We start from the raw sequence: 22,520 nt of genomic DNA, 5'->3' as shown, positions 1-22,520 counted from the left end.
CTCTTGGCTTCTGTAACTCCCCCTCTCCATTTGTTTCCCTGTTTATTTTTTGTCTTTTAAGTCTCCACTGAGTCCTTTCTCTCCAACTTGTGAAATAATGGTGCTCTTCAGGGAGCACTACTTAGCCCATCTCTTTTCATTTTGAGCATTCTAAAGCACCTCCACAATTTGATCTAACACGGGAGAGTTTATCCTGGTCATAAGATATTTCTCTATCTCCTATAAGAAATATTTCATACATCTGCTGCCAGAGTAATCTTTCTAGAATACAAATATAAGATCACACCCCTTGTTTAAATTTCACTAAAAAAAAGTCCAAAATCCTAAGAATATAAATGACCTGCGCTTTCGTTTCCAAACTTACTTTTTCCCCTGCTCATCACAATTTTTCCATAGCTTTGTGTCTAAGTTTGTCTGTTCTTCAACTTAACCCCAATTCAAATGTCACCTCTGTGAAGCCTGAGTTTCTCACTTCCTCTTCCCCTCTTATGTACTCTTTGTACATAAATTTTGTAATTATCTGCATTTACATCTTACTTTTCACTGGAGCCATTTAAAGGCACAACTGCAGTTAAAAAAAAAAAGAAAAAGACTAAAGACCTTGGAAATATCTGCAAAGGGAAATGATATTCAATATACTAACAAATATGCTAAATAGAAAAATAAGGGAAAGCAATTGAGTTACAACCATAACTGACTAATCTCCTTTAAGGCTAAAGAAAATCTATCCCTATCTATACAGAATAGCTAAGATCAAACCAACACTTAAAAGTTTGTCAAGATGCAATTTCTAACTGAACCTTGGTTTAAAGAAAAAGAAGTGGTATTCAACCTTTTCAGCTGCAGCTGAAAATGGAATGACTTTTTACTGATAAGAGACACTGGCCTAATTATGTTAGTTCTCATTGAATTTGAAAGTTTAAGAGTAGTTATTCAAGGTAAACATGCTAAGATGTACTGACAAAGTGTCTACTATTAAGAAAAACTAAGAATGAAAATAAGAACTGCAATAGAATCTGGTTTATTCTATTTTTTTAAAGTTGCAACTAGCATATCTTAGTTATTACAGTGAAAGGGGTTATGGCAAAAATAGAAATATGTAAACCCTATACTCAGGCTACTTCACTTCTAAATCATAGAAATATGCCACAGAGTAACCTGCATATTTTCTTTACACAGTATTTGCAAAATAAAAAGGGTGTTATCATAAACACACAGTGGAAATATGAACTAAACTTATTACAATCTTGATATTAAATACATTTGAATAAAGTGTTGTAACAAATATTTTGTTTGCTCACATTATACAAAAGTAACTGGGAACTACATTTTCCTTCTCAAATTCTTTTTTTTTTCTTCTTTTTAATGGACCAGGACATCTAACCTTCTCAAATTCTTAAAAAGAACACCACCTCTAGGATGGATTAGTGATACTTCATAAAAACAATGAGCAGAGGATCAAAACAAGCATCCTCTTAAGTGCAGCATCTGGAAAAGAAAAACAGCAAGGAGGCTCATTTATGAAATCAAAGTCACACAAGTAGACTGGATATATTCTGGTACTTCTTTTGCAACATCATATGCCAGTTTACTAATCAAAACATACAAGCTTACCAATTGATAAAGGACTTTGGTAGAGGCCCAAAACACACAGAAAGAGGACAAGAGCAAAAAGCAGGCAAGCCCACTCACCTACCCCTTTTCTAATATAAAATAAGAATTTTAAGAAAAAGCTTTGAGCTCCCATAGGACTAATTATATACATACCTCAATTTCAACTTTTTATATTAAACTGCAACTACTTATTTTCATTTGTTTCCCTAATATAAGCTACAAGTTTCATCTTTGTACCTTTAAAAGACACATATAGACCAATGGCTCCTGCCTATAAATCCCAGCACTTTGGGACTCCATGGAAGAGGATCTCTTAAGACTGTAAGTTCGAGACCAGCCTGGGCAACATAGCAAGCCCTCATCTCTCCAGAAAAATTTTAATAAATTTAAAAATTTTAACTAAAAAAATTTAAAAACCATATACATATATATGCTTCAATAGCCTTTCTGCTTTTGGATTCAATATAGACCACAAATCCATGGATTAAGAAACATCCTGGGCAGAGGTCTTCTAACCTTCGTGTGTGTGTGTGTGTGTGTGTGTGTGTGTGTGTGTGTGTGTGTTTTGAGACAGACCCTGGCTCTGTTGCCCAGGCTGGAGCACAGTGGGGCAATCTCTGCTCACTGCAACCCCCCACAATGCACCCCCAGATTCAAGTGATTCTCCTGCCTCAGCCTCCTAAGTAGCTACAGGCACACCACCATGCCTGGCTAATTTCTGTAATTTTAGTACAGACAGGTTTTCACCATATTAGCCAGGTAGATCTCAAACTCCTGACCTTGTGATCCACCCGCCTCAGCCTCCCAAAGTACTGGGATTACAGGCGTGAGCCACCACACCCAGCCACATCTGCTGCCTCTGCCTTTTAAAAAGTTAAATATCGGCCGGGCGTGGTGGCTCAAGCCTGTAATCCCAGCACTTTGGGAGGCCGAGGCGGGTGGATCACGAGGTCGAGAGATCGAGACCATCCTGGTCAACATGGTGAAACCCCGTCTCTACTAAAAATACAAAAAATTAGCTGGGCATGGTGGCACGTGCCTGTAATCCCAGCTACTCAGGAGGCTGAGGCAGGGGAATTGCCTGAGCCCAGGAGGCAGAGGTTGCGGTGAGCCGAGATCGTGCCATTGCACTCCAGCCTGGGTAACAAGAGCGAAACTCCGTCTCAAAAAAAAAAAAAAAAAAAAAAAGTTAAATATCTATATGATTTTCTCTCTTTTTTTTTTTTTTGAAACGGAGTCTCCCTCTACCGCCCAGGCTGGAGTGCAGTGGTGCAATCTCTGCTCACTGCAACTCTGTCTCCTGAGCTCAAGCAATTCTTCTGCCTCAGCCTCCCGGGTAGCTGGAAATTCAGGCGCCCAACACCACACCTGGCTAATTTTTGTATTTTTATTAGAGATGGGGTTTCACCAAGTTGGCCAGGTTGGATTCGAACTCCTGACCTCAAATGATCCGCCACCTCGGCCTCTCAAAGTGTTGGGATTACAGGCATAAGACACCACACCTGGGCCACTACGCGGTTTTCTCTGAAACAATCCTGAAACGCTCCTAATCCGACTTTTGGTTGCAGAAGTAAATTTTTCAGAAGACCAGCATCAGAAGCTGCTGTTTCTTACCCAAACGTACATTCCCTGCCCCCTTTACATCATGACATTTGAGAAAGACCTATTCTAGTCCTAAGTGGTCTATAACAGTAATTCTGATTTTCTCCCAAATAAGTGTCACCACTTGTTTCATCTATAATGACGAAATTAAAAACCACTACACTATGAGAATTACAACCAGTAATGAAGTCTTTAAACAATTTTTGCAATGATCACAGAATAAGTCAAGATAGTATTCTACAAACCCATTACAAAACAGGAGACCTTCAGATGATTGATTCCTCTCTATAAATCCTGAGTAAACTCAGTAATGTTAAAAAAAAAAAAAAAACAAAAAAAACTGAGAATAAGGTTAGAAGTAGCAAAAATCTGGTATTTTACTATTTCCTTTCTCAACTTGTCCGTAATCTTCACCCTCCCATACACATTCCTCCACTCTAACGTATTAAAATAAAAATGCTGATAAGTTGATCTTTCTCTGGCCCTCATTTAGTCAGCAAGAAGAGTTATACAATGTGCAAAACACAAAATAGACACGTTAAGGGGGTAAAGCGTTCCAAAAAGATCAAATGAATCAAAAAGTTCTTAATTAACAGACTTGGTAAAGACACCAGTTCTCACCCTCCCTCTCCCCACCCCCCACCCCACTTTAAAAGGCAGCAACTGGAATAAATCAAGATAAAAAAAGAATCACAAAAATAGTGCAGGACTGTGCAGAATGAAACTTCACAATTTTCAGCGTCAAACTGCAACATGATAAAGCAACGGTATTCCTCAAACTGTTTACGAATATTTTTTCTCCATCTAATAACCTATGTCAGCTTCACATAAAATACAAAGTTTCTGTACCAGCAAAATTACAACCGCTAATGAAACTTGAGCTTCTAAGGTATTATTACAAATCACACTTAACTGTCTTGGATTTCATTAGGTTAACCCAATCCATAGCAAGTTCATGTGAAAAAGCAGTATACCCACTGAAGCAATCTTAGGAACAACGCTATCGTGTGACACATGGGGAACTACGAAAGAACAACTTACTTTCCGTATACTGACTCAGGGAGAAATAAGCGGTTCTGATGGTTCAAAGTGACGCTCGTCTCCCAGACCTAGTAATGACGCGAAAGGGAACTTTAGTGACACACCCAGCGCCGACCGCCACGTTAAGGATACAGCTCTTCCGAGGTGGAGAGGGCTCTCGCCAGCTCTGACTGCTGCTGAATCCGGATCCTGCTGCTCCTCCCAGAGGAGGTCTGCACCCCGGCTTGCCTCCTCGCTCACCCACTCCTCGCCCCCGACTCCAGCGACTCCCACCCCGGTAAGGCCTGCCTCGAAAGCGGAAACGGTCCAAGGCGAGGTGGCTCCGCTCCCAGAAAGACGGCCGGGGGCTGCTTTCGGACAGTGAGCTCGAAGGCATCCGCACGGAGGGCGGATGGGACCGGAACGGTTCTTTGGGTCGGTAGCTGCTGGGTCCCCTGAGGTGGCCTCGCTCAGACGCGTGCCGCGAGCGTGAGAAATTCCTCAGCTGCTGCTGAGAAGAGGACGATGACGAGGAAGAGCCGCCGCCTCCGCCGGATCCACCGCCCCGGGCCGAGTGCGGAGGCCTTCGCCGCGGATACGGTAACAGCCCGCCGCCACTGCTGCTGCTGCTGCTCCGGCTCCGTATCTGGCTGTTGTTATCGTCGTCACTGATTTCCCCATCTTCAAGCTCCCCTTCTTCCTTCGGCGAGAGGCCACTGGAGGCCGGGGCCGGAGTATCTGCGGTCGCCATCCGGGGCAGCGCCTTCCACACAACCTTAGCCCTCCGTCCGGGGATCCGCCCGACAATTGCCTCGTTTCCCTTCTTTCCTAACGGACCGGGTTGGTGCGGTCTTACCCTACTCGGAGACTTAGCGGCCTCGGCTCCGCAACTTCCCCGCACCCCAGCTCGCTCTCTAACCGGACCGTCGCAACCCACTTCCTTCCCTAGCGCCCCCTTGCTCCTCAGCGATCGGGGTTCTTCCGCCTCGCGAGAAATGGGCTCAGGTAGCGGCTGTGCTCGAAACGTCACTTCCTGCGACACGCAGGAAACAAAGGCTCCCAAATCACGCGATAACAAGAACAACGAGGTATTCACTGGGGTTTGTAGTCTCTAGTCTTTCTTCGGCTTAACTTTTCCGGTGTACGGGTCACACCCGTCTCAGGAACTGGCCTGGTACAGCTGGGTGCATGCAGAAGTAAGCGGATCTGCTCTTAGTTGCAGCCTTGAGAGAGTTTTATTGTAAAACTCTTTATCGTTATTTATAGTAATCGGAGGGGAAAACACCTCTTCCTTTAATTGCTCTGAGGACCGCTGCCAAAGAAACTCAGTACACCTGCTCCCTCTTGGGGGCGGGGTTAAAACAGGTTGTGGCCGCCATGTTGGTGAAGTCAAACGAAGGCGACTAGAGCTCCAGGAGGGCCCGTTCTGTGGCCTTTAGTCCTCCATATTAATAAAGAGAAACGGAAGGCTGACCCTCCCTCGCCTCCGCCCCCACATACACACCCCTTCTTCCCACTCGGCTCTCACGACTAATCTCTCACGATTAAGGCCCGCCTGCCTCGATTGTCCAGCCTCTGCCAGAAGGAAGCTTAGCAGCCAGCGCCTCAGTAGAGACCTAAGGGCGCTGAATGAGTGGGGAAGGGAAATGCCGACCAATTGCGCCGCGGCGGGCTGTGCCACTACCTACAACAAGCACATTAACATCAGCTTCCACAGGTAACCCGGGCAGGGACGGGGGGTGACGGAGACGGGAGTTCCTATTCTCGGTATCGCTTGTGTGGAAGGAACAGGAGGATTCTAATTCTAATAACTTTCCCAGCTGGTAACAGGAAAGCATCATATGTCCTTTGTGTTTCTCAAATCTGTCCAATTTTACCCTGCTTTCGGGGAAGCTTTACTAATTTTCTAAAAGAAATCCAAGTACGTTTTGGTGATTACCCCTTAGTAAAAAAGTAACAAGAGGATATCGTAATTTTTCACTTTTATTCCTATGTTAGACCGGGTCTTGACAAGAATGACGCCGTAAGGGAGAGAGATCTTCCCATTCAATCAGCAATCGCCTTAAAAGCCTGCTGTGTTCCCGTTAAAATTAGGAAATTCTCACTAGATGAATTGACATGGGAGGCATTTATATTTCTAATCTAATTAATCGAATCGAATCTAAGTAATTCTGCGGAGGAATTGAGTCATCTGTGATAGCCATGGAATTAGCGATGTTAATTAAAGTGAAAAAGATAACCTTTTTGTTCTTACTAGAACAGAGTAATAAAAAGAACCTAGGTTTTCTTTTGTTTGCTGGAAGAAAAATCCAAATTTCTTAGTTCTGTCAAGCCAGAATTCTTAAAAGCATTTTGAATTATGCCTGGGAAATAACAGGTACTAGGTAAATGTTTACCTTCTCTGCAAGTGCCTGCCATGTGCCTGAAGAAGAGACACATTAAAAAGTTAGGTGACACTAGTTCTGACTTTATATATTTTATATACCTAACAACGTATATGTTGGTATGTAGAAATTATATCTTTGACCTTTTTCCCTACCTCACTATTACGAACTGTACTTTTATTAAAAGCTGCCACTTAAAAAAAAAAAATCCTTGTGATGTTTCTGTTTTTAAACCAATTCACGCATATGTAGTGCTTTATTCATTCATCCATCAAATATGTACGGAGTTCCTAATTGCCTGACATTGCGCAAAGGATCCAGAAAGTTCTAACCCTCCTGGAGTTTAACATTTAATGGTAGAGAAAGACATAAATAATTATAATTAAGTGCCACAAAAGAAACATTAAGAGACCTAACTTAGTCTTGGAAAGTCAAAGAGCACTTCTCAAAGGATATAACATTTCAAATGAGACAATGACAGATTTGGTCCTGTATGCTGCTTAAGTATTTTCTGTTTTATCCTAAGAGTACTTGAGAAGTCCTGGAGGGTTTAAGAATGGCATGATTAGATTTGCATATTAAAAAGTCCTCTGGCTGCAGTGTGGAGAATCATGGGATTACTGAAAGTGCTGGTCAAGCATCATCAGGGATGAACTTGATGAAAAAGGAACTTATTACAGAATATTAATTTACCTATTTTTTATTTCACAGGGAAGTCTTTCTACAATGTCAACTAAACTAAACCCTGTACTCAGTTGCTAGCACAATCAGCATTGGATTAGGTAAGGTGAGAGCTGACAGAGAAAAACTAGTTAGGAAGCTGTAGTAAATAAAACAAGGAAAGTCTACCCAATTTTTCAGAGTAGGGTGGTATTAGAATAGAAATGGAGTTGAGGAAACAGATTCGAGAAATGTTAGAGGAGAAACTACTGAATTTAGCAATTTCATTGGATAGATGAGAGGAGAGTCCAGGCCCCAATAACAGTGTTTAGCCCATTGTGGTGGCTCACACCTGTAATCCCAGCACTTCAGGAGGCCAGAGTACGCTGATCACTTGAGCTCAAGAGTTTGAGACCAACCTAGGCAGCATGGTGAAACCTGTCTCTACAAAAAAAATATACAAAATTAGCTGGGTGTTGTGGTGCATGCATGACTAATCCCAGCTACTCAGGAGGCTGAGGTGGGAAGACTACCCAAACTAGGGAAATTCAGGCTGCAGTGAACTATGATCATACCACTGTACTCCAGCCTGGGCAATACAGTGATACCCTGTCTCAAAAAATTAAGTAAATAAATAAGGATGATGAATGGTGGTACAACAACATGCATAAAATTTGCCTGCTAGGAGAAGCACTTGAACCCAGAGGGCAGAGGTTGCAGTGAGCTGAGATTGCATCACTGCACTCTAGCCCAGGTGACAGAGTGAGACTCTGTCTCAAATAAATAAATAAATCTTAAATACTAAGATAGAAAAAAAAAAAAATGCCTGCTATGAACTTAACATTTTCATGTGTAACCTCAGAAATTTAGATCTTTAATTAGTATTCATTATAATAAAATTACATTCCTATTTTGTAAATACAAACCAGGCTTAATTAATTCACTCCTTTCCTACTAAGATATTAGTAGACTTCTTTTTTTGTTGTTGTTGTTTTGAGATGAGTCTCACTTTGTTGCCCAGGCTGGAGTGCAGTGGTGAGATCTCGTCTCACTGCAACCTCCACCTCCTGGGCTCCAGCTGTTCTCCTGCCTCAGCCTCCCAAGTAGCTGGGATTACAGGAGTGTGCCACCACGCCCAGCTAATTTTTGTATTATTTAGTAGAGATGGGGTTTCACCCTATTGGCCAGCCTGGTCTCGAACTCCTGACCTTGTGACCCATCTGCCTCCGCCTCCCAAAGTGCTGGAATTACAGGCGTGAGCCATTGCAGCCAGCCGTTAGTAGACTTCTGTATCTCCATGTGCAAGTTATTTTGCTTAAACTTACTGTATGTTTCTTACCTCTTAGCCCACTCTAAAGTTTCTCCAGTAATCTGAAATTGCTCTCGCTAAGATGACCTCTGTGTCTCTACATTCATTTTTTATGCTGTGTGATCATTTCCTCCTTGAAATACTCTCTACTTTTGAATTATTCAACACTAATTTTATGATTATCTTCTTACTTTTTTGGGCTGTCTTCAGTCATCTCTGCTGTTCTTCTCTCTACACCTTAGCCCAGGTCTTCACATTCATATCAAAATAATTTCAGCTGTTCCTGTGGTCTCACCATCTACTTATTGATGCCGCCCAAATCAGTATCTCCGATCCATCTCTTTCTAATGAGTTCCAGACTTATAGGCCAAGTGTCTACCCAGTATTTCTCTGGTCTCCTTCCAGTTACCCAGATTCATTATCTATATTGACAAACTGCCCTTCCCCAAACATACCCCCACTTCCTGTACTCTGTTTCTCAGTGAATGAAGACACCATCAATTCGGATATTTGAAAGTCTTCCTCCCTTGACTTCTCACCATTACCTCTTAATTAGATTATTACAATAGGCTCTTAACTGGCTCACTGCTTCCATCCATGCACTGCTAGCCACTCTTCTATAATTAGTAGTATGTTGCTAAATATTTAATAAATAGTTATCTAGGGAGGGGGAAAAGCCCTGATTTGTAGTGTTTCCCTGCTTTCTATGATATAAATATCACTAAAGTCTAGTTTCAAGCTATCAATATGACATCACTGATCATGGAGTTGGGAAGAGATGTGCAGTCTCACACTATTCTGTACACCATACAGATACAACAGGCATAACCTTAAGAGTAAAGGTAACAGTAAAATCACTAGGAAATTTGGGAGTTTTGGTTATTTATTACCTTTCCTTTTAATGTATTTAACTGTAAATTTATATAATTTAATTTTTAATAATAGCTGTGTTTAACAACTGGCTCACAAATTTTCTGTTAACAATCAGCTCTCACAATTAGCCTTTTAATGACTTATCATTGCCATTTTGGATAAGGTTCAAAATTACTCTTTGATTTAGAAGGCCCTCCAGTATTGTTCCATGTTATAACACTATTCTCTCTGTCCCCAAGATATTCTTAACACTCTTTACTGTCACACCCTAACTTCCCTAGCTGATCCCTATAATTTTTAAGGCCTTCTGACTAGACTAGCTCTTCCCTGTTTTATGGTTTCATACAACCCTGTATTTACCCTTTTATAAGACTCGTGGACACTTGTAGTTACTTTTATTATAATAATAAATAGCATTTATTTAGTATTTAGTATGTACTGTGTACTGGGCTAAGCATTTACTCACATTTTTTCATTTAATCCTTATGACCACACTAGGTGCTATTCTTATCCCTTCATAGATGATAAAAAGGAGACCTAAAAAAGTTAACTTGCCTAAAGTCACCCAGATATTATGCAAGGGAGCCAAGATTGGTGCCCTGGTTTGAGTCCAGAGACGGTGGCCTCTCTGTTCTATTGCATCCAGCTATTTGATTCCCTACATTCCCCATTACAGTATACACTCATGGAAGAAAAGTACTATGTCTGTTTTGTTTATTACTATGTCTTCAGTGCCTAGGACAGTGCCTGGAACGTAAGAGGCATTCAACTAATTATTGAAGATGCACACAAAATAGCACTGTTTAAACTACTGAGTGATTTTCCAAAACATCCAGTGATATTATTATAAGAGACTGGTTCTGTTACTGAGGTGAGGCTAGGCAGAGTAAATGAGTTATCAGAAAATCTCTATTTTCAGCCAGGCATAGTGGCTTATGTCACTATGCCTAGCACTTTGGGAGGCCAAGTCAGGTGGATTACCAGAGGTCAAGAGTTCAAGACCAGCCTGGCCAACATCGTGAAACCACGTCTCTACTAAAAATAAAAAAATAAATAAATAAATTAGCCAGGTGTGGTGGTGGGCACCTGCAATCCTAGCTACTTGGGAGCCTGAGGCAGGAGAATCGCTTGAACCCGGGAGGCAGAGGTTGCAGTGAGCAGAGATTGTGCCACTGCACTCCAGCCTGGGCAACAATAGTGAAACTCCGTCTCAAAAAAGAAGAAATTCTCTATAGGAAAAAACCTGTATGTGAATTGTAGAGTGACATACAGATGTTAGTATCTTCAGATCGGCGTGCGTACAGGATTGAAGGGGATGGGGACAGAAGATGGGAGAGTGTTGACTAAATCTGAACATTCATTTCTTTGTGCTTCTCATTTCTGGTAAAGTGAGCAAACCTAGTAGATGCGATATACCCAAAGCTGTTACCTACTGAGGCTGCATTTGGGGGCTTCTCAACCACATAATCTTCTAACTTGGATTTTGTGGTCTTTTTGAACACTAGTCATTTCATAATATTTAAAGGATAATGTAGTCAAACTAAAGAATTTTACACAAACTTACTGCATATGAATGTTGATTCTTATATTTCCAAGTTACCGGTAGAATTTTTAGAGATAGGCCCTTATATTTGTCTCTTCCTTAAGAGGTACACCTGGATGCATATTAATATACAGTTGACCCTTGAACAATGCAGGGTTTCAGGGCTCAGAAGCTCCCTCACCACACAGTCAAAAATCAGAGTATGACTTTTGGTTCCCCAAAAATTGAACTACTAGGCTGGGCGCAGTGGCTCACGCCGGTAATCCCAGCACTTTGGGAGGCCAAGGCGGGCAGATCAAGAGGCGGGCCAAGGTCAAGAGATCGAGAACATCCTGGCCAACATGGTGAAACCCCGTCTACAGAAGAAAAAAAAAAAAAATTGAACTAATAGCCTTACCAATAACATAAACAATCAACACATATTTTGTATGTTGTGTTCTATACAGTATTCTTACAATAAAGTAAGCCAGAGAAAAGAAAACGTTATTAAGAAAATCCTGCTGGGCATGGATCTTAAAGAAATTCAAGAGCTAGGCCGGGCGCGGTGGCTCAAGCTTGTAATCCCAGCACTTGGGAGGCCGAGGCAGGTGGATCACGAGGTCGAGAGATCGAGACCATCCTGGTCAACATGGTGAAACCCCGTCTCTACTAAAAATACAAAAAATTAGCTGGGCATGGTGGCACGTGCCTGTAATCCCAGCTACTCAGGAGGCTGAGGCAGGAGAATTGCCTGAACCCAGGAGGCGGAGGTTGCGGTGAGCCGAGATCACGTCATTGCACTCCAGCCTGGGTAACAAGAGCGAAACTCCGTCTCAAAAAAAAAAAAAAAAAGAAATTCAAGAGCTGATCACACCTGTAATCCCAACACTTTGGGAGGCCAAGGCGGGTGGATCACCTGAGGTCGGGAGTTCAAGACCAGCCCGGCCAACATAGTGAAACCACATCTCTAAAAATACAAAATTAGCTGGGTGTGGTGGCACATGCCAGTAATCCCAGCTACTCAGGAGGCCGAAGCAGAAGAATTGCTTGAACCTGGGAGACAGAGTTTGTAGTGAGCGGAGATCGTGCCATTGCACTCCAGCCTGGGCAACAAGAGTGAAACTCTGTCTCAGAGAAAAGAAAATCCTAAGGAAGAGGAAATATATTTACTATTCATTAAGTGGAAGTGGATCACTATAAAGGTCTTCATCCTTGTCATCTTCACATTGAGTAGGCTGAGGAGGAGGAGGAAGAGGAGGGTTGGTTTGATGCCTCAAGCATGGCAAAGGTGAAAGAGCTGGATAGGGAGGCAGGAAAGGAAGGCATACTCAGTCCAACTTTATGGAAATACATCATAATTTCTGCCTTACTCTTGCTTTTTCATTTCTCTAAAAATGGTTCTATATTGTACCAATCCTTCTTCTCTGCTTTTATTTCAGTGATCCTGTTGTAGAAGGATCCATGTTGTAAAAGAAGTCAAAAGGGTTCTGAATAATCAAAACCCTTCTGCCAGATTTTCTAATGTCAATTTTCTAGCACTGCTTCTTGTACATCTTCTTCCTCATCATCTGGCAGTGGTTCAGAAGCACTCACCTTCATCAAGCAGTCTTCTGTTAATTCCTCTGGTCTGGTTTCTTAAAACAGCTCTTGAAGTTCTTTAAGATCCATATCTTAAAACCTGTCATTGCCCAGCTTTTTTTGCCATATCTACAATCTCTTTTATGATTTCCCTTATCAGCTCTGTTATAAAGACTGTGAGGTCATGCACAACATACCCACATACTTTCTTTTCCAGGCATGTATTGTTTTGGGCTTGTCTTTCACCACTTTTTCTTTAACAATTTTCAATGATGCAATCCTTTTATACTTTAATGATGTTCTCTATCTCTGTTAGGGTTTTCTTCCATAGCGTTGGCAGTCCTTTCCATAGAGTACCATATGTAATGATCCTTAAAACTTGTGACCCTCTGATCTAGAAGTAGAATTAAAGACATTGAGTTTGAGGACAGGTAGACCACTTTGACACTTTCTGTGTTGGACTCATGCATCTGGGTGTCCAGGGGCATTGTCCAAAATGGAAAGAACTTTAAAAGGCAGTACTTTACTAACAACATACTTCCTAAATTCAATGGAACCAATCCAGAAAAAAGAGTTCTTATTGTCCAGGTCTTCTTATTTTACAACAAAAAGACTGGCTGCTGGTGTTTATTTTACCCTTTCATGGCTCAGGGTTTAGTAAGTTTATAGATAAAAGCAGAACTGATATAAACCCAACCGCATTTGTACAAAACAGAGTTAGCCTATCCCTTCTTGCCTAAATCCTGATGTTTGCTCTTCTTTCTTACTAATATATATCCTTTGTGGCACTTTTTTCAAGAAAGGGCACTTTTGCCTGCATCAAAACCTGTTCAGACAGATATCCTTTCTCCTGAATGATCTTAATGGCATATGGGAACTCATCCACAGCCTCTTGCTCAGCAGAAGCTGTTTCTCAGTTATCTTGACATTTTTTAAGCCAAACCTCTTTCTAAAATCATCAAACATCCTCTGATGGCATTAAATTCTGCAGCTTTAGATCATTCACCTTCCTTTTGTTTTATCATATAACAACCTCACTTTTTCTCAAATCATATTACAGTTGTATATAAACTCTTAACATGATTTCGTTCTAAACTTTTCTTTGTAAAAAGAAAAAAAAATCTACCTGTAGTCCTGCAATATAGGTATGCCTTTCTTACAGCAATTGTGCGCTTACATAAAAGCTGCATTTCTGCTATGGAATAGATATTTCACAAGAAGTGCAAGGTTTTTGCACCTGCTGGCACAGCTGTAGCAACAGCTTGATGAATTTTTTTTTTTTTTGCAATGGTCCTGGATTTATTTATTTTGAAATGGCAAGCAACCACAGCTGCAGACCTAAATCTATGCCTTTCTCTCTATATATATATGGGTATCATGGTATTCTTTGAGGCTTATGGTATTACACTAAATACAATGAAAAATATGCAAGAACTGCTAGAGATCACATTCTGCCGTGATACACAATTTACTGGAGAGACAAATTGCTCAGAGATAATTAGCATCACAGCACTTTAAGTGGGTACTCACAGCACTTACCGAGCTCAGCACAATAGCAATAAAAGATGGCTATGAAATTGTTAGAGTAGTACAGTGTATGCTACAGTAAGTTTTATGTAATTATTATTACTGCATCTTTACATTTGTTTACATTCTTCTGGACTGAATGATGCCATGTATGGTCTCTGCATAAGTGTTTTATAATTTTAACTTTTTAAAATTTGTGTATATTTTGTGGTAGTAAATGATAAAATAAACTAGTATCTACATATATTTTATGTATTCATAACATACCTTTTTCTTAATTTTTTTGATATTTCCAGGCTACACGGTTTGTCTGCAAGTTTTTTCCAATTGTTTCAAATTCCAGTATATTTATTGAAAAAATACACATATAATTGGACCTATGTAGTTCAAAACCCATGTTGTTAAAGGGTCAGCTGTGTTTTATATTTGAAATATGAAAGGAAAAACATTGCTACAAAGCATGTTGCCTTTTTGTAAGTAGTCTTTCTGCTGCACTACTAATTGAAGAGTTGACTTTTTTAAAATATTTGCTGTTTAACTATATAAAATACAGTATATTATTAAATATTCTGTATTTGTATTGATTTAGCAAATTTTGTTGAATTCTACTGTTTGCAAAGCATTGTGCTAAGTGTCAAAGATAAATACATGACAGGATGTGATAATAATGATCCCTGTCCTCAAGAAATTTGTAATCTTTATGTTACTGGAAACTAAAATGGAAAAATTACAAAACAATGTGGTAAGTGTCATAATGATGCAACATAGAGGAAGAAGTACCAGATTCTGCCTAGGTTTTGCTTGAAAAAATTTAATCTTTAGATAATCTGATTTATCTTGACTACATATATCAGCAGCAGATTAAAGTATGGTGAAATTATTCCTGCTTATAATGGTTCTACTTAAACTTGATCTAAGTCGAGCTTTATTTTACCACCCAGGTTAAGGGCTATTGGGAAGAAATGCGTCTTTTTAAAAACCCTGAAAAATAAAACCACTCAAGTCAGGTTTTGACTAATTTTTAAACATTACCATGAATTGGTTTCTGTTCCAGTGTCTGGACCTTGTGAGTTTAAATTTTTTTATGTAAATGGGACACATTTTTAATCATCACCTTCTAAATTTCTTTTAATCATTTAGGTGCAACCAGAATTATGATAGTTGGAATTTGAGTTGCCTATTTTTTTTTTTTAAGGTTTCCTTTGGATCCTAAAAGAAGAAAAGAATGGGTTCGCCTGGTTAGGCGCAAAAATTTTGTGCCAGGAAAACACACTTTTCTTTGTTCAAAGCACTTTGAAGCCTCCTGTTTTGACCTAACAGGACAAACACGACGACTTAAAATGGATGCTGTTCCAACCATTTTTGATTTTTGTACCCATATAAAGTCTATGGTAGGTAATGTTCCTCTTCTTTTTTAAAAACCATTTTTAGAACCCATTCCTTTTGTTTATGCAGTTATTAGCTGAAATTCATTTATAGTGATATGCCTCAAGAAAGTTGCAGACCTTCCTCTTGTACAGTAAAGGTGCAGGCTGGAATCAGAGTTCGGGTCTCCTGACTCCAATATTCTTTCCCCAATCCAAATTGTTTTACTATATTGGAATTTTACATTATTACCAATTATTATTAATAATTAGATCATTGGTAAAACTGAAAAATCATATGAGCAATGAAACACATCCAGCATTACTCTACTCTGATTTAAAAATGACATACAAATAGCATGTGCAAATTAAGAGCACCACAGCTAGAGTTACACCAAAGAATGTAAGTTCAGAGGGAGGCAGGCATAACAGAAAACTTTAGAGAGCTTGGGCATTTAGGGTGGGCTTTTGAAGCCCTGGGAGTTTAAAATAGAGAAAAGTGATCCTGGCCTTGCACAGAACAATTACAGTTGCATAATGAGAACAAAAACCAATGGGTTGAGGGATGAGTAGGAAATAAATGTTAGAAAGTGATATTTAAAAGGAAGGAATGAAGAAAAAGTAAAGTAAAATAAAAAAGGAAAGATATAAGGTACAAGATGAATGAATTAAAACAATGTTTTATATAGTTAGGGAAGATCTGACCAGAGAGGAAAACCTAGCTGGGAAGGCAGGGTCACCAAAGGTAAAAAAGGGTAAGATGAATACAAATAGTTTTGCTTTGAAAAGGAGGACAAACATGTTTTCCTCTGAGAGACGAAAAACTACTGTTTCTCTTGTTTGTAACAGTGAAACTTTTAAATGTTATTAGTTATTATTTGAATGGGAGAGGAGGTTGTGGTAAGCTAATTACCACTGATGTTAGAAAAGCTCCAGGAGGGCAGGAACTTTTGTCTTTTTCAATTGTGAATCTTCAGCACCTCAAACAGTGCCTGGGACATAGTATATACTCAAATACTTACTGAATTTGAAACGTACCTTATTTTTGATATTTTGATCATTTATTTATTTAACAAATACAACTAACTTTCCATTATGCCAGAATCTAAGCTTAGTGCTGGAGATAAAAAGATCAAAAAAGAGTCCCTGTCAATTCCCTAGGCAGAGGGACTCACTGTAGCTTTCATGAGGATATTTGTCTTATTTGTTCAGTGTAGTGTCCCCAGGAATTCATAGTATGTGTTTCAGTAAATGTTTAATGAACGAAAAACACAGACTTATGAGGATATGATATAATCTGGAAACTCTCAGTGGCTTAGTATTGATGGAGTATAAATCAAGACGGTAAATTGCACAATGTGGTGAGATCCTAAATCGTATAGTATGCCATGTAAAAAATTTTTTTCCTTTAGATAATGGATAGGCAAAGAATAATTTGGCCAGAATAGAAATGTCAAATATTCTAGAAAAATTATTCTCATGGCAGAATGTGGATTAATGAGGATCAAAATGCAGTGGAGAGATCAATAATGAATAATATAGTCAGAAAAGATATGATATGGGCCCAATATACGTAGTGACATTAAGAATGACAGTGTTCAGTCTTATTGTGGAACAGAGAAAGAAAAAAAAAATGACAGAGAGGAGAGGATTCATGATAGGAATATTTAGGAGGTAGAAATAATAGGACTTGATGACCATTTGAATGAAAGAGAGAAAAGAAAAAAGTCCCCTGATTTGGGCAAATGTTCCTAGCCAGATTTTAAATCCTTGAAGATGTAACCATGAAGAATTAATAGGTAAATCTATTTAGAAGCTTGATACTTAAGAATATATTTCTACGGATCCTTCAGTTTTCAATAAGTAGGACCCTGGTCTAAAATATTCATCAAATTGAGAAAATGGTGTTTAATTAAAAGGGGATCAGATTAATATTATAAATAACAAAATATCTACATATATTCTGAATTGACCTTAGTAAGTAAATTGCAAAGGATCTTTAAAATCTCTATGGAATCACAGTCAATAATTTGAAAGAAACCTTGGAAGTCTATTGTCCATTTCCAAATCAGTGTTTGAATCTCTCTGGATATAGGACAAAAAGAAATAGGTGACTACAGTCAATTCAAACAGTTAAAAACTTAATCTTGAATTACAGGAGATGGCTGCTGCCATTTCCTATTACAGTTTTAAAATTGACTTTTTAAGAAGCAGTTTAAATACTCTGTTATCCAAAACTGGACAGTATTTGCTTATTTGTGATGTTTCATAATTTATGTTCAATCCTCTAATTTTATTTGGCTCAGAAACTCAAGTCAAGGAATCTTCTGAAGAAAAATAGCAGTTGTTCTCCAGCCGGACCATCTAATTTAAAATCAAACATTAGTAGTCAGCAAGTACTACTTGAACACAGTTATGCCTTTAGGAATCCTATGGAGGCAAAAAAGAGGATAATTAAACTGGAAAAAGAAATAGCGAGCTTAAGAAGAAAAATGAAAACTTGCCTACAAAAAGAACGCAGAGCTACTCGAAGATGGATCAAAGCCACATGTTTGGTAAAGAATTTAGAAGCAAATAATGTATTACCTAAAGGTACATCAGAACACATTTTACCAACTGCCTTAAGAAGTCTACCTTTGGAAGAGTTTAAGCTCCTTGAACAAGATCAGCAAGATAAAACACTGCCAAGTATAAATCTAAAACAGACCAAGAGTACCTTCATTTAAGTTTAGCTTGCACAGAGCTTGATGCCTATCCTTCATTCTCTTCAGAGGTAAATTATGGCACTTATGCCAAAATACATTATTTAATAAAGTTTTACTTGAAGTAACATTACTATGTAATTTGTGAAGACTTGATTACAAAAGAACAAAAAACTTTTTATGAATATTTTATTTGAAAATGAATGGAAGTGCCTTACACTAGAATTACGTACTTAAAAATTTTCCTGGGAAAGTGCTTGTTTGAAAGGTGTTTTTTGTTTTTGTCTTTTTAAACTACTGTTAAAGAACAGCTTATGATAAGTAATATGTTTAACTTATATTAGAAAAGAATTTTTTCCTGTACCAAAGTTGGCATATTGCATTCTAAATAAGATGCTAAATAGGAGTTAACCAACATTTAACATGACCTTAAAACTGCCGGGTTTTGTATTAATTAAATTATAATTGGCACTGTGATTTGAAAAATTTATAGAAAAAAAAAGATACTGGCTCACGCCTGTAATCCCAACACTTTGGGAGGCCAAGGCGGGTGGATCACGAGGTCAGGAGATTGAGACTATCCTCCCAACATGGTGAAACCCCGTCTCTACTAAAAATACAAAAAAATTAACTGGGCATGGTGGCACAAGCCTGTAGTCCCAGCTACTCGGGAGGGTGAGGCAGGAGAATTCCTTGAACCCGGGAGGCAGAGGTTGCAGTGAGCCGAGGTCACGCCACTGCATTCCAGCCTGGTGCCTGATGATGGAGTCAGGCTCTGTCTCAAAAAAAAAAAAAAAGAAAAGAAAAGGTACAGGGCAAGTTTTTAAATTTAAACTTTCTGTATTTTTTTTAACCAGTAAAAGTGAGATTATGATGGCCTCTCTCATAAGAATATTCGATTTTAAAATAGGTTGTAAAATATTTGAATGTGAGATACCATTGAGTCATCCAAACTAGGTAAAGCCTCAAGTACTTCAAATTAGTAAAATCTAGTAGGTGATTATATTCACCTAAGAAAACATGTAAAATAATTTAGAGTTCAGGACCTAGCTTTTATCTTAAACAAATAGATAAATGTATACTACTCTTTTTCTCATAATAAAAATCTTACATTTCCATTCAAAATTGGTGCTCCCATATTTGTTGATAACCAAAACTCCTAAGCTTATTTTTTAATTTCTTTTTTCTTTTTTTTATAAAGACGAGGTTTCACCATGTTGGTCAGGCTGGTCTTGAACTCCCGACCTGAGGTAATCCATCCGCCTTGACCTCCAAAGTGCTTGGATTACAGGCGTGAACCACCACGCCCGGCCTTTTTTTTTTTCTTTTTAACTACTTTCCAAATACATACTATACCCCAAAAATAGCAAGCATATCAGTATCATGGGCTTTTTCTTTCCTCTTCATAAACCCACAGTAAAATTTAGCCACAGGAAACTACTTATATCTTCACAGTTTGTATTAATAACTTAAAATGTTATCATTTTATCTTAGACCTATCAGCTTGCTTTTTATCTCCTTTTTTAGTGAGTGAAATAGAGCAACCAGCATGCCTGTGTTCCCAGCTACTTGGGAGGCTAAGGTGCGAAGATCACTTGAGCCTAGGAGGTTGAGGCTGTAGTGAGCTGTGATTGTACCACTGTACTACAGCCTGGGCGATGGAGTGAGACCCCTGTCTCTAAAACAACAACAACAACAAAACCAAATAGAGCAACCATAGTGCATAAGGGAAATTAAATGTTCCCTGTAGAAATATGTGTATGTCTGTGATAGTGGCATGCAAATGCTAATTATTTTACAAAATAAAAGTATCAGAACTATTCTTATTATTACCACTCAAACAACTAAAGGGTTTGCTTTATTTCACTAATGTTTAAAAGGAACCCTTTGCTTCAAACAGCTTTGTTGAAATCATGTCAAAATTTGTTAATATATAATCAAGTTATTTAACTCAACTTATTTAATTCAAGCCTGTGATACTAACATATGAAGGTAGCATATACCAAGTCATACATTGTTGTAAGTCTTCCTTATAAAGGAAGATTTTATGATTTTTTTTAAAAACTGTTTTTGTTTTTTTTTGCCAGCTGTTTACGATTGCATTTGCTTGGATCCTAGCAACAATTCTTTTACAGTATTAGCACTCTTTTTACTAAGGAATGCCTCCCAACGAAATGCAAAGGTAGGAAAAAGTCTCTTATAATTCCCATGAGGTATTTAAAACAGGTATTTATGAAAATCTTTTTGTGGATGTTATAAATCTTGCTAGTTATTTTATCTTAAGTATTGGATATAGTTCCTTGGAATTGTCATTATGTATTTATTTTTTTCTAGTATGGCTTCAAATAACTTTTCACCAGCATGTAATTTACTGACCGTATCTACTTTATAACTCAAAATAAATTGGACAAATAATCTTCTGAATAAAAACTACTTTTTCCAAATATAACCACTCTCATGTGGTTCACCCTTCACCCCTGCTACAGAACACTTATTTATGTAGCCCAGTTCCCATCTACAATAGTATCTTGAAATTTTGATAAATTTTTTAAATCATAAAAATAAAATATTGTAAAATACAACAACCTTTTGACGAGGTTACTTCATCTTAATTCATTATTACGTGACAGTATTAAATAAACTACTACTCAGTAATTGTAAACTATTCTGTTTTATCTGTCATTTTCATGTTACTGTCCTGATAACTTCCTCCAAACTCTTCCCATCAAATTGTTTTATTACCATACATTTGTCTGCCTTAAAACTGCTTCATTCACAGAGAATAACCTAAAAGGAGTCTGTTAAAATCCTGTTTTCAGTTTGATGGATTTTTTTTTTATCACTCTGACCATAAAACTAACTGAAATTATAATAGCTTTTTTCCTCTGCTAGTCACAACACAGATCTTCTGTTCATTTGTTCTCTGTCTACTGGGCACCAGCCTCTACAAAGAACCAGCCAAAGGCTAGGTACTTGATATAAAAATGATGCCATAAAAGAAATAGATATAACGTCCTTTGATAAATGCTGTTGAATTGGAATTCAATAAAAACTTTAAACCGTAGACCTTTTCATAATCAAATATTTTTGTTTTGAGACAAAACAGATTCCTCCTTATATTGACTTAGCAAAGGAGATACAAGGACATTAGCATTTGACCTGAATTATGGTTTTTTATTGAATGAGTTGTAAGACAACATTTTTACTGTTTAAAATGAACACTGAACAAATTTGTTATTAATGGTATCTTTGTTAAAAGTAAAACATAGCTCTAAATAAAATACTATATGAAAACCCAGTACTGGAGTTCATTTGAAATTTGCTGTAACAAACCTATTAACACAGATTTTTTAAATAACTCAGAATCTTATAAAGCACTTCAGTACTTATTTGTCCTCTTTTTCCTTACAAACATTCTGTGTGGTAGGTGGTATTATCTCTGATTTACACATGAAGACCTCTTTGTTAATCTAATTTATTTATTCATTCTGGCATTGACTATGTGCCAACTTACACAAGGAATAGAAATGTCTAGATAATAATAAATGTCTAGATAATAAATGTGATCTAGACAGTTCTAGATTGAACATAGGTCTCCTGCCAACAAATCCTCTCTGCTGTTCACATTACTCTTTATTTAATATATGAACCAGTTTACTAAAATAGAGCAAATCATGTGTCTTAAAACATGAAAATAGTAAAGTCTTTGGGGTCACTTGATCTTTTCTAGGTAGGCTTTATAATGTTGTGTTTTATCTCATTTCTCAATGTTAGAATACGGGTAGATTTAATTTTGCTATATAGGAAATGGTTCATCTTTGTACCAAAATATTGGATTCTTCTGATATTTAGACAGTTGTAAACTTTCTAAAATTAGGATTTTGTAGTGTATACTAAACAATTGCATATTCACAAAAATGTATTCTGAGTATGGTGATATTAAACATTTTTTCCCCAAGGAAATCAGTGTCATGCCTGTTATTTCTAAAAAATGTATATAAATATTTCTGTGAATGTTCTTCTAAATTGACCCCCTAAAAGACTTCTGTGAAGTCCTTCTCCCTAAATTGACACAAACTGTAAACCAAATAAAGATCATGTAAAGCCTTGAAGAGGAATTATTTTCATTTTTGTTGCTCAAGTTATATCTAAATGTACATTATAGTTTATATGCACTGTTTTAGGTACTGGTTAGGCAATCTAGACAAGATACATGAAGGGCTGTAAAAATGGTAAGAGTTTATCTCCATCCTGACCATAATTTGAGGCTCACACAAAAATTTATTTGCAGGCTAGGTACAGTGTTCATGCCTGTAATCCCAGCATGTTATGGGGCTAAGGTGGGAGGATCACTTAAGGCAAGGA

At 38.1% G+C, this 22,520-nt stretch overlaps 2 protein-coding genes across 3 annotated transcripts in view; one reads left to right on the top strand and one right to left on the bottom strand.

Moving 5' to 3' along the window:
• Positions 1-5,217, bottom strand: part of ZFC3H1 (zinc finger C3H1-type containing) — a 56,986-nt gene extending 51,769 nt beyond the window's left edge. The window contains exon 1 of the mRNA XM_039471836.2: positions 4,390-5,217. Within this exon, the coding sequence (XP_039327770.1) occupies positions 4,390-4,987 (598 nt within the window). The 5' untranslated portion in view covers positions 4,988-5,217. The remainder of the gene's footprint in view (positions 1-4,389) is intronic.
• Positions 5,218-5,229: 12 nt separating this feature from the next.
• THAP2 (THAP domain containing 2) lies at positions 5,230-22,267 on the top strand. Of its 2 annotated transcripts, XM_010338433.2 has the most exons (4): positions 5,230-5,953; positions 15,285-15,480; positions 17,760-18,226; positions 20,243-22,267. In XM_010338433.2, exons 1-3 carry the CDS (start codon positions 5,883-5,885, stop codon positions 18,177-18,179), a joined length of 687 nt encoding a protein of 228 aa, XP_010336735.1. In that variant the 5' UTR covers positions 5,230-5,882; the 3' UTR covers positions 18,180-18,226; positions 20,243-22,267. The 2 variants fall into 2 exon arrangements, with proteins under 2 accessions (XP_010336735.1, XP_003927855.1); XM_003927806.3 differs by having other exon boundaries at positions 17,760-22,267.
• The last annotated feature ends 253 nt before the right edge of the window (positions 22,268-22,520 follow it).

Source organism: Saimiri boliviensis, chromosome 7, assembly GCF_048565385.1.
Source record: "Saimiri boliviensis isolate mSaiBol1 chromosome 7, mSaiBol1.pri, whole genome shotgun sequence".
Taxonomy (NCBI): domain Eukaryota; kingdom Metazoa; phylum Chordata; class Mammalia; order Primates; family Cebidae; genus Saimiri; species Saimiri boliviensis.
This window is presented reverse-complemented; position numbering and strand designations above follow the sequence as displayed.